Source organism: Natrix helvetica (assembly GCF_964273705.1).
Source record: "Natrix helvetica genome assembly, chromosome: 1".
Classification (NCBI taxonomy): Eukaryota; Metazoa; Chordata; class Lepidosauria; order Squamata; family Natricidae; genus Natrix; species Natrix helvetica.
In genome coordinates this window covers 243,455,953-243,469,166 of record NC_138548.1, presented here as the reverse complement: position 1 = coordinate 243,469,166, position 13,214 = coordinate 243,455,953, and the positions used below count along the sequence as shown (strand labels likewise).

The following is a 13,214-nucleotide window of genomic DNA, read 5'->3' as shown; positions in this document are numbered from 1 at the left end:
AGTGTGCCATCTTGCCCTGCCAGCTTCGGGTATTGAGGCAACAAATAAAGTTTTCAAAGTTCCCAGGGCTTCCAGATCTCATTGTCCTAAACCTTAAAAGTTTAAATCTGAAAATCCATTTAGTAGGGGTGTGACATCTTTAGTTTGGCTCTCCCCCTCCTCCTTCCCTTGGGGCTGAGAGCTCTCTTGTTTCCAGCCGCTTGTCCAAGGGGGGGGAAAATCCCCCTCCCCTCCAGCCGCACCTCTCCAATTCAAGCCAAAAGTTCAAGTTTGCACAGCAGACAGATTTTATAGTTGGTAATAGGAATGAAGGGAGTCTACACCTCACCGCTCCACCGCTGCATCCTTCAGCTTTCTTTTTTTCACTCCGAACAGCCTGTCAGCGAAGACGCACCCACGCGCCCTCCAATCTGCTCCCCGGTGCCTTGAGCGCGCATGGGACCTCCCGCCGGCCGCCACCGATGCAGGGATCCCCCGCGATGCCGCCCCTCCAGCAGGACAAGGAGTGGGGAAGCCCACCGGGGAGCCGGAGCGAGCAACGAGTTGCCCGTCGCCGTCAGCCGCCGGAACCGCTTTTTCCAGGGAGGTACACATTAAATTTCTTAGGAAAAGCACAAGAGATGCAATCCTGAATGCACAAAGGGGGCAAGCCTTGATATACAAAGATAAGGAGATAACCATTCTGAAACAGATCCCCAAGAAAGTGAGGGAGAAAAGAAAATCTTATTCGCAATTGGCGAATAAACTATACCAGAAGGGGGTGTGGTTTCGATGGTTATTGCCTGAAGGTATGCTAATATTCTGGGAGGAGACAAGAGTTAGAATTAATATACCCATAGAGGCGCAGGCCTTTATGGAAAAAAATAAACTACTCCTAGAAAAACCAGAAGACACTTCAGTAGATGTACAAGACACGGGAGGGGCCAGAGCACTGCCAGCTGGGGGAGATGGGGCGACATCAAGAAAGCTCAGATCACACAAATAAGTAAGAAAATCCACGTGATATAAACTGACCGAAATTACCAATTGAATTTACCACACTGACTATATGCTATTATGTAATATTTGAATTTTATGCAAATGTATACTATGAGTTTGGAGGGGGGGTGCACCTACCGCATTTCGCAGCTGCCAAAATTTGTAACCTTTCCCCTACCTTTTCCCTATGTAAAACATCAAAAAACCAATAAAAAACTTTGTTTAAAAAAAAATAGTTGTAGTTGTTGAGATCTGTTGAGGTTACCTGAAACTTTTTAATGCAAGTCCAGAAACTCTTGCTAACTAATGCTGTTAAAACCTTGTTTTTCATTTTGGAGAACTGTCTCAAATGTAACCCTGCAATTTACATAACTCATCTGTATTCCCCTCCCTCCATTCCAATTTAAATCTGATATCAGTGTAGGCATTCTAAGCATCTGATGAAATAAGTGTGGCTCATAAAGCTTATTACTTTTAATACAGTTTTTAATCAAAAGGTGCTATTAGGCTTGGTCTGGGGTTTGGGGGTTTTGTTTTGTTTTTTGCTATCATAGATGAACTAATATAGATCTCCTCCTACAAAGTTAGTATTTAGAGAAAAACATTAAGTTTCTGTCTAGGCAGGTGAGCATACAACTAGAAGACTACAAGTAAAATCTCCAAGAATATGAAGAACATTAAGTACAACTGGGAAGCAAATCCTGAGCATATTCATTGTTTAGGATTCTGTCAGAATCAAAGAAACAATCTATATTGTATGCACATTGGCCATAAAAAATATTACTTAACTACTAGTGAAAAATAAATTTACCTTTCATTCTGAAGTTGGGCCAAACGTTTTCTCACATCATCTACTGTAACCTCAAAGAACTCATCAGGGAGATCTTGTGAATCAGAATCCAACGGCTCTTGAAGATCAGGATGGCACACAATTGGCTCTCGGTCCAAATGCTGTAGAATGAATATAAATTAAAGCTTGATGCTTGAATCCATCAAGGCACAGAATCCACAAAGCACAAGGAATATAATCTTTGCACTTAGAAAAATGTGGATTTTGTGGTATCCCCCCAACATTTCTGAGCAATATATTTATTTATTTATTAATTTACATACATAACGTCATAACTGACTTATGCTATGATCTTTCCTAATGTAAATTCCTGCCCTAATTTTCACAGAGCATACATTATATAATTATATAAAATAGCACTATCTTCAGAATTCATGTTTGATTACAATCTGTAAATCTATGTTAGACATATATCATACGCCCTTTCTAAGGCAGAGATGTTCGGATTCTAGGGGTTTTAAAAAATGCTACTTTTAATATCCATATTATACAAACCCTTTTGAACATGAATTAGATCTGTAAACAAAGAGCCATTATGTAGTGGTCAGCTGAAGTTTTATAGTCTGGATTTAATAATCCTATGTAGTAAGTAGGTAGGTAGGTTGTTTAAAAAATGGAAGGAAGAACTTTTTATTGGAAAACATTGATTGACAGTGCCTTCTAAGCATTCATTATTGATACTTTTAAAACCTTTGAAAGATGATAAAATGAATATAAATAACCACATCATCCAAACAGTAATACATAGCGTTTATTTATTATGTTTGAATTGGGTGCTTTAGCAGGTCTCAAAAAAAACAACAACAGTTGTTTCAAATAAACTAGAAAAGGCTTTTATGGAAATCAAGCAACAACTTAATATTATCAACAATTTTAAAAAGATTAAAATAAAATTGGATAATAATCAAGCTATTTGGAACTAAGAAAAAAATGATTTCCAGTTTTAAGAAATAACCAGGGTAGTTCTTTCAATTAAAAGCTACATTAGTTTCACATTTTTTTTAAAAAAAATACTGCACTTTCCAATGGATGTTCCCAAAAGGTTGATTACCTTTTGTTCTTCTTGTATTGGTGATGCAATACATTCAAAGGAATATATTATAGCATTGCTGTTCTTTTGTTTTTATGTCACTACCACATTATTATACTGATATACTATTTTTATTTGGATTTCCCCCCTTTTTTTGTTTTATTTTTTATTTGTTTCTTCTATTTAGTTTTTTTGAAATCTTATTTTTAATGAATAGTTTGGAATGAAATTAGTAAATTTTATTTTCAACAGTTATTTGCTGTACAGTTCTACAGTATTTATTATTATTATTTTTAAAACTAGCAAATGCATCTCAATACAGCCTGAAACTTATCTATCGCTTGTTCTTGTGTAAACATGGAAAGATGTCAATCAGATAGATAAACCTGTTGTAGAAAATCTAGACTCAGGAAAGGTTAAAGGGTATAGAAGTTACGGTGCAGAAGTAGCTAGGAAGAAGAAAAGACTGCTTCCTTAGCACTGAATGCCTAAAATGCAGACTCCGATGCAGTTGCACAATAAAAACTACTAAATGAAACTGTACCACATTACAAGTAAAGTTTCCATTCAGTGCACAAAACTTTCTTAGGCATGGGCTAGGTTCTGCGAGTTCTGAGAGATTAAAGTAAATACTGTGCAATGAGACTTGGCTGACACATTATGAATCCAGAGCTATAAAGTGATGGCACCAGTTGGTCTGTATGGTTAATAGGCTGCTTTGAAAACTAGCATCTTTGACCATCAATGATCTGCCTGGCCTGGCCTGGCCCCAGACTCCGTGAACTTGAGATAGTCCTATTTTTAGTCAGCCGTACCACCACCACCACCACCACCCCATCTTGATGTCTCTAGCATACCCTGTTTTTGCTTGTCTTCCCACCCATCTCCTGTCCTATCATCCTCTCCAGCAACACTACCCCCTCCCCACCCTGAACAAGCCCTCTGGGAATAGAAGGAGCCTCTCTCAATTATCAGTAGAGACAACACAAATTACAAGGCAAGATTTCCTCTATTTGTGGGCACCAGAGGGTAATTTGGAAAGTTAAAAGAGTGAGGTTGCGTGGGTGGACCCTCAGCTACTTTTAGAAAGTTGAAGAGAGTCAGGTCTAACTAGAGGGTGAAGGAGCCTGATTGTAGCTTTCCCTGGGCAGAAAGCACAAGGAGTACCCACGAGCTGCCAATCTGTCCTTTCACAATGACTACTGTCGCCTGACTCCAGTTGTTTGGAGACTGGGCTGCAGCGTAAATGAGCAATTGTGTTGAACCGAGAGTCATGGACTCCTCCCCCTGGATTAGAAGAAAGAGAGTTGACAACTTCGCAAACCCAAGTAATTTGTCACTCGCCCACATTAAATATAAATGGAGTTGAGGGTCACTATTTCTAATTATTAGAACAGAATGGACAATGGGTGGCCGTGGTGATGTTATGGGACTGCATGATAGACCCTAACAATTTCTATTAATGCCTGATAAATAAATTTTACACAACTTCTGATAGATTCTCCATAAGACCAAATAATTAATCCAGGACCAAACGCCATCAACTATCTTCCACTAGATACTTTTTATTTATTATAGCAATAACAAAGAGTAGCAAACTGAAGTGGATAAAGTAAGGAAATCACAAGAAACAGCAAATATAGTAATTGACACAAAAGAATGTTTAGCTTAAAAAATTAACCATGAAGGTGACATTTCAGCTTCAGAGGCAGGTACCTCATTCATATAACCAATTTATTTTATGTTCTCTTTTTCCTCTTCCAGCTGGTCTTCTATGCCCTACATAAAACGTATTGTACAAGCCTGAAAAACTGATTTTTCTATCACATCAATATAATTATCCTGAGAAATATTGCCTAGAATTTTCAAATTGCAATTGGCACCGAATGTAGCTTGGGAGACAGGGCTTTCAAATACAATACAATACAATACAATACAATACAATACAATACAATACAATACAATAGTAGAGTTGGAAGGGACCTTGGAGGTCTTCTAGTCCAACCCCCTGCCTAGGCAGGAAACCCTATACCATTTCAGACAAATAGCTATCCAACATCTTCTTAAAGACTTCCAGTGTTGGGGCATTCACAACTTCTGGAGACAAACTGTTCCACTGATTAATTGTTCTAACTGTCAGGAAATTTCTCCTCAGTTCTAGGTTGCTTCTCTCCTTGATTAGTTTCCACCCATTGGTTCTTGTTCTACCCTCAGGTGCCTTGGAAAATAGTTTGATTCCCTCTTCTTTGTGGCAACCCCTGAGATATTGGAACAATGCTATCATGTCTCCCCTACTCCTTCTTTCTCTTAAGCTAAACATACCCAGTTCCTGCAACCGTTTTTCATATGTCTTACTCTCCAGTCCCCTAATCATCTTTGTTGCTCTTCTCTGCACTCTTTCTAGAGTCTCCACATCTTTTTTACATCGTGGCGACCAGAACTCAATGCAGTATTCCAAGTGTGGCCTTACCAAGGCATTATAAAATGGTATTAACACTTCACGTGATCTTGATTCTATCCCTCTGTTGATGCAGCCTAGGACTGTGTTGGCTTTTTTGGCAGCTGCTGCACACTGCTGGCTCATATTTAAATGGTTGTCCACTAGGACTCCAAGATCCCTTTCACAGTTACTACTACTGAGCAAGGTATCACCTATACTGTACCTGTGCATTCCGTTTTTCTTGCCTAAATGTAGAACCTTACTCTTTTCACCATTGAATTTCATTTTATTAGATAAAATAGAAAGCATTAAACTTTTAACTCTCCTCATAACAGCAATGACTTCCAAAATCTGAAGTGAGTTCCAGAAGGGCTATGTCTAGAAACAAGTAATTGACTTGAGGATGAAAACAATGCAACACATTCCTCTCTACTATTGAACAAACCCAAGACACTGGCAACATCCCACTTGGCTAGGGCTGGCTGCCCAACGCTGAAGACAAAAGCACGGGTCCTCTTGTATTCAAAGCTTCTCTAGTAGACCACCAATACAAAGTCAATTACCAGACCAGCACTCTGTTTCAGATATGGAGATACAGGCTGATGAATAATAGTTCAGTTTCCACAATGCGGTTCTTAGAAGCAATTCTCCAATTACAGATTCCAAAAAAGGAGGATAAGCAGCAGCTACACAATACATATAGCACGGACTGGGTGACATAATGATTTGATGGATAATCTCTTTGAACTAAATAGTTCTTCCATTCCAGGAATTACAACACAAGGCAGTTAAAGGAAAGTTAAACATAAACATACTCGTCTTTTTCACCTATTTTGGTTTTGATTTCCAAACTCAACCTATGACAGAATCTTCAACTCTAGGATTATTATAGTGCTGTGGTCAAGCCACTCAAAGCTATCTATTACCGACCTAAATGTTACTGTGCTGCACAATTAAAAGGTGAGGGGCATGCTACAACTTCCAAAAAACATGCCGGATAAGACTGAAACCTCCCGCATTGCAGAATTCTTCTGATCTCTAGGGGAATAGGGAGTGAAGCTACCTTCTAACAATTAATGTTTTGACATCAAAGTCAAAGCATAGCTTGTCTGTGAACCAGTCCTAGCCCAGAAGTGGAGGGACGCCGGCACAGATTTTATCCAGCTTCTTCCATCAAATTAAAAGAAAAGAAAAACCCCACACACAAGCACAACATTAATGGGAAGATTCTTTTGCTAAAATGGACCTTTGATGTTTAAAAATAATTTGTTTTGTTTTCTTTTGTTTTTCCCCCTTCTCCCCGCTCCCTGGACTAAAAAGGGACAAAAAGCAGATGCCATGTGGCCAGCCCCATTCTAGGGCTGTTGATGAGAGCAAGAGAAGGGAATGGAAGGAATAGAGGAGGGAGTGCAACGTAATCAATCAGCGGCAAAGGCACCCAAGATCAAAGCGCCTGAAAGCAGCAGTCAAAGTCACACGCTGTTTAATATGAGGGAGGGAAGGCTCCAGCAGAACCTGCAGCCACTCTAAAGGCAGCACTCTACCAGGTCTGAGAAGGCAGGCTCCAAGAGCATCTCTTAAGTAGTCTGATTTTGGCAATGCAAGGACGTTGGTCAAGTTATAGCAGGGGGTTCCCATGGCTACAGGCAAAACAATGTAAGAGGGTGTATCCATGTCTCAATCTAATATCAGAACTAAACACATCAACCATGCGCAGAAATATTAAATGATCGTCCAGCTCCTAATAACAAAGCAGAACAGCATTCATCATGAACTGTCTCAGACCTAACAAAATGAATGCTCTAGAAAATTAAAACAAGAGGTGATGAATGATTTCAGCCACCCAGTTTGAAATGTTCAAGAGCATTATCACTCACCAATGAAACTGTTTGCTATCATATAAATAATAAATAAATCACGTAAAATAAACTGAAGGTGACATAATTTTGTCTAAATTTGGGAGAATATATTAACACATTGGTTCAATTGTCTAGAAAACTTTCTCCTCCCGAAGAGCTCTGTAAGCAAGCTAAACCGCTACCTCTTTTTGCTCCTTTCGTTTTTCTTGGCTGTTCTTTGACTTCTTTGGCTTGGAAGGCCCTCCAGGACTGGATAGAGAACTTGGCTGGTTTGTCAATACTGGAGATAGCATTGGTGTGGGACTGCCACCACCCAGAGACTGGCCACTGCCCATGAAAGGGATAAATGAGGTAGGCATAACCTCTGAAGGAGAACTAAGCTCCTCTGAATTATCCTGAGATCCTTTACTCCAGTTCTGCTTATTAGTACATTGGTTGGTAAGTGCAGCTTCACTTGAACGGGATGAGCTTGGAAAGGGAGGGAGGTGTACAAGAGACACAGCCTCTGGCTGTTCTGTAGAAGCTGACCCTCCTGGTACTTCTTTAGAAAGAATTTCATTGCTCCCACCTTCTGCATTATCAGAGGAAACAGCCTTCTTTGTGTTCACTCTATGAAAACGAGACACATGAAAAAGAAGGCTTAAGTATACGTACGCATAGACAGAAGAAATTATTTTCCTTTTCAATCAAAAAAATACAGAAATATGTGGTCAATTATATTATTGGGAAGTGGGATTCAGGTTTTTTTCCTCCCAGTAACAAATGAAGCGTTTCTCACACAAACTGTAACAAAAAAAGAAACAATAGACTGAGATACTTACATGCAGTACTCTGCCAAATTTAATGAAGTTTTAAGTTTGATAAAGTGTTAAAATTTACAGCCTTAAAGGGCAACTCTTGGTGAACCAGGAATTTAACTCTTTTTGGGAGTATTCTTGAAGACAATTCAGACAATTCTGGCACAGGTGTCTAATTGCAAAACGGGGTGGCTAAATAAGGAATATATGATAATGAATGCAAAGCCCTGTGCCAGCTCTTAGAATTTTTAAGTTTTATTTTAAAAGAATGACATTGCTCTATGACCGTAATGGCAAACCTATGGAACATGTGCCAGAGGAGGCACGCAGAGTCCTCTCTGTGGGCACGCGTGCCGTTGGCCCAGCTCAGCCAGATGGTTGCCAGGTTTCCAACGTATGCATGCACGCCAGCCAGCTGGTCATTGAGTTTCCGAGGCGTGCATACCCACTAGCCAGCTGGTTGTCGGGTTTCCGGCACTCTGGTGAGCGCATGCGCACACCTTCAGGTTTGGGCACTCTATGCCTAAAAAGTTCCCCATCACTGTTCTAGGATGACTTAGGGAAGGCCTACTTGCTATCCTACTGACGGAGTTCTCACAATGCCTAAGGACTACCATGTCTCAATTGTGAAATTATCTCCCAAAAGAAGTACAATCAGCTCCAACTGTTGCTTTAAAAGAAACTGAAGATATACCTATCATCAAGGCATCACAAAGGAAACATCAATTTCAGGACCAGATTGCATTTTCAAATATTTTAATTTTACATTTTTATTGCTTTACAATAGATTATTATATTTCATTGTTCTTTCTGCATACTGCTCTTGTCTCCTTCAGGATGTAAAGTGGTGACATATAACATAAATAAAACAGTAAATTAAACACCAAACAAAATACCAGGTACAGGTCAGAACATTAGATATCAACAAGGGGCGGGGGGGGAGGTACTTTCACTGCTGGCAATCTAAACTAACGAAGGTCTTCAAAAACATGCCCTTAAATGCTCACTCGCACAAAAGTAAATTTATTCCTTGGGCAAAAAGAAAAGAAAGAAAAAACACAAAAAGGGGAAAAAAGGAAATGGTGCTCCTCCCTACCTGATAATGGCATTGCCTCCAGTCAGACCAAGCGACTTCAGACTTGTCTTCTCCAAAGCAGTTTTCCCAGATATCTACCAGGGAAATGAACATACAGTACTGTTTTATCAGTTCTGAAAAGGCAACTCACTCAAAAGTTATTTAAATACTTGAAGTATCAAAGAGTAATATACAACACTCTGTTTTATGTACTTTTCCTCTAAATGCTTTCAAATAGTTCTATGCTTTTGTTGACCTTTGTTCAGAGTGTTAAGGATGATTTTTTTAAAATGTTAATTTTGTATAAATAAAATCCCACTGTCCATTTTTGACATTTGCATTTAAAGAAATCTTAGACAGCAGAACTGAAAAACACCTAATTGGAGATATTGGAATCTACCACTAGCCTTGATTAACCATTGCTCCAATTTGGAATTAAGCAATTTCATAAGTTTAGGCTCTTCCATTCTTCAAGTAGTAATTTAAACATGCTGAACTGCATTTAGCTCTATGATGACAAGCTTATCCTGAGAGGAGGCTTAGAAGAGGCTTATTCTGCCTATCCACTCCTCCCCACCTCTTTCAGTATTCCACTTCCAGGATAGCAGAACTAACACTGACTACTATAAGGGTGATCTGTTCAGTACCTGGAAGGAGAGGTTGGCATTTATTCTAGGGTAGGTGATGAATGACTCTAAAGTACTGACATATAAAAGCATTAAACAAAAATAAAAACCCTGCAGAGATCAAAACAAGGAAAAGGCAAATATTTATTAAGCTGTAACCACTGTTGTGAGTCTTGAGTTTTATAAGAAGTTGAAAAAACACACAAACAGATCATTGAGTATATTTCATGGGTTCAAAGTCTTGAGCTAAGCAGCCCATGATTATGTTCCAGTAGGGGTTTTTTTCCCCCTCACCCCTCAAAATACTTCAAACTTTAAAGAGACTAAGTCCTTCCATTTCCCTTCTCCAGTGAGTCAAAAGGAGGAACGGATTTTCCAGACTGCAAAGCTACGCAGAGTAATTTTGTCATTTTCAGTGGGAGAGGAAGGGGAATGGCAGAGAAGTGGGTTTGTTGACTTACTTCGTCTCTCATGTAAATACAGACAGGGGACACTTCACTTTGCTCTTCCACATATTCCCTGTAAGGAAACATAAAAATGAAGTATGCCCTCTTGAAGAAAACCCTATTCTGGTTTCAAAAGCCCCAAACAAATCTAATGTACAGTCTGTGAATTTTCTAAGCTTTTTCAGAGAAAAGTCTATAGAATGTCCAGAGTAGCTTACCAACATTAATACTCAATGGTTTCGTACCCATCTTCCACTTACCATAGCACAAAAGGCCTTGCAAAGCTCAGGTATGCTCTTCATCTCTTTCTCATCCCAACCCACTAGAGAGTCAGACTGAAGTTGTATTCAGCTGAAGTGATATTTTCTCCTAACTTAACTCTTACTGCATATAAACAATCTATGTAACTTCAGTGAGAAGGATGGCAAGCATATGTCCAGTTCCTATTCGCACATTGAAACATGTTCCTGCCTGGTTACTGAACACCGTGTTCTATATCCATTTTGGGTTGTAGGAAACACCAAGACTGTCTGGTGCAACTTTAGTGTTTTGTTTTTGTTTTGTCAAAGGACTATTGACCTTCATGAAGAATTCCTTATATGTCTTTGTGGTAAAACAACACAAACTATTATTGAATAACAACAACAATAATAAAGAACAGTTGAAGAATTCCAGGGTAGATGAATATAAGGAAGCAATAAAGCAAATGAGTGATGGCTTAAATCTATATGTAAACTATTACAAGTACAGGTGATCCTTATCTACAACTTTTGGTTTTTTTATATCTGCAGTTGGTTAATTCAGACTAAATCACTCTCTGTGTTAACTTGTTTTGTGTATCTGCCATTTTGAGTGCATGGTTCTGAGCCATCTGTCATTTTGTACATATGTAGAAGTCTGCATTGGGCCTCCAACTCTCTGATCTTTCAGGAATCTGCTACAATCAGTCTGACTAGTTTTGATCCCACCGTTGTACAGATGGCAATCTTCACAGCACTTCCTTCCTTTCTTCCTTCCTTCCTCCAATCTTCCCTTGTATAACGTCCATTAGATAATGTGATTTTAGATACTTGGTAAAGATTAAAATATCCAGCAATATAGTATCTATAAAGAAATAAAAGGCTTTCAATTCAATACCCAATACCACTAAACCAATAGTTAGTTTTCAGGACTGAAAGATAAAGCAAAAGAAATCTAGCAAAACTGAAGTGACTTGATAAAAAAAACTCAAAATAAAATAATAAAAATTAGTGGAACAACAAATCTTCTAAGATCCAAGCTTTTTATATCAACTCAAGCAGAAAGCATCCAACATAAAAATATAGTATGTCCTTCCAGAAGGCAATACCTGCCAAAAGACTTATAGAAATGCTGTGGAAAGATGAAAGTATTATTTTTAAATTTACGTAAACTCTTATTACTGACTCTTACAAATGGAAATTCCCGTTCTTTATAGTTTTTTCTTCCAATTATGACCATAACTTGAATTCCTTTATTCTTCTGCCAGAAGCAGCCCAATATGTTTTGAAATAGCACTCCCACTTTTTTTCCACATATAAAGATGCTGAACGGATTGGCAGTTGAAAAACTTCAGCACTGGAAATGAAAAATCGTATTTAAATATGCATGAAGACAAGAAGTCATATGGCACACAGCCTATTTGCCAAGATTGGAAATCAGTGCCACTTACTATCTCCTAGTATCTGCAGCATAATCAAGCTAGCTCACTATGCCTAATAATTGGAATAAATAGATTTTGCATATCTTCTATCTCTTTTTGCTTACATGTGCATTTATCTCGTTTCCTGCTAATTCCAAAGACATTTTTTGGACTGTGTTGACATTCTCTGCAAGTCTGTATACAACATGTGTGGCCCTTCAGACTTTCTCTACCAATGATCCTAATGGAAAAAAATACTGTTTAAATCTATGTTATATTTATGATAGAGAAAAAGAGATACACCTTCCTTTTGAAAACATTTGCAATTTGGGAGGCAGGGGAAAGCAGATCAATTCTGCCACACAAGAGGAAAAAAAATAAAATTATCCAGAAAGTACTTGATCAAGGGTACATCAATATTAAGGGACAAACTTATTTGTTAGATTTGTATGGCTGCCATCTCAAATACACAACTCTGGGCAGCCAACAATTAAAAAATAAATAAAACCACATTTTTAAAAAGCCATACAACACAGAGCAGCTAAAAGAAAATTGGCTCCACCACACATATGGGGTCCCAGGTTTGAGCATAGAACCAAGTCTCCAAGACCTTTTAGAGGCCAGCAAGGTTGGGCCCAATCTGATCTCCAGAGGGAATATTCCAGAGGAGAATATTGGGAGATCAGATTGGGCCCAATGGGAGAAAAGGATCTACTCCTGGGCTCTAACAAAAAACACTCCCTAATTGATGGGGCCCAGAGATACCCCTCCTGCTGGTCTAGATGGCACAAGCAGAAACAATTCAGGAGAGATGGTCCCATAAGTAACCCCGGCCCAAGTCATGAAGGGCTTTAAAGGTGACCATCAGTACCTTGAATTGCACCTGGAAACATACTGGTAATCAATGCAGCTTGCAAAGAGGAGTGATCACACACGTTGAAATGAGACCTGCTTACCCTGCCACATTGTGGATCAGTTACTTATTCAATGCTTCAGTGTATAGGTTTTAAATGAGCATGTTAGAGAAATCTTGCAGAATGACAAGTCCCTAGACCAGCAGCCCCCAATCTTTTGGGCACCAGGGACCAGTTACGTGGAGAGAGGCTTTTCCACAGACCAGAAAGGGTGTCGTTTTGTGTGCTGTCTGCATCCTTCAGATGGGGCTTCGCTTGTTTGCGCGGACTGGTTTCTGGCATGTCTTGGACCAGTGCCAGCCCATGGATCGGGGGTTAGGGTCCCCTGTCCTAGGTTCTGGAAACAGAAAGTTTCTCAAGACAATTTTGCTGCAGAAAGTATTAAAAATAATAATTCAGAAACTTGACAGAGTAATCTGCCAGCAAGGATGCTAATGATAAACTCTTAAGTATATCTTTAATTCAGAACATGACATGAATGCTAGAATTATTAACATATTAAAGTGTAAATCAGAAAGGAAGTAAGCATATTTTTAAAA

The 13,214-nt window shown here is 39.0% G+C and overlaps 1 protein-coding gene across 2 annotated transcripts in view; it reads right to left on the bottom strand.

Annotated features, from left to right (window-relative positions):
- Positions 1 to 13,214, bottom strand: part of ASPSCR1 (ASPSCR1 tether for SLC2A4, UBX domain containing) — a 79,361-nt gene that overhangs the window by 42,152 nt on the left and 23,995 nt on the right. For both annotated transcript variants that reach the window (XM_081938104.1, XM_081938103.1), the window contains exons 5-8: positions 10,117 to 10,174; positions 9,051 to 9,124; positions 7,340 to 7,766; positions 1,790 to 1,929 (exon numbers count right to left, since the gene is read on the bottom strand). In XM_081938104.1, coding sequence (XP_081794230.1) covers positions 1,790 to 1,929; positions 7,340 to 7,766; positions 9,051 to 9,124; positions 10,117 to 10,174 — 699 coding nt within the window. The remainder of the gene's footprint in view (positions 1 to 1,789; positions 1,930 to 7,339; positions 7,767 to 9,050; positions 9,125 to 10,116; positions 10,175 to 13,214) is intronic.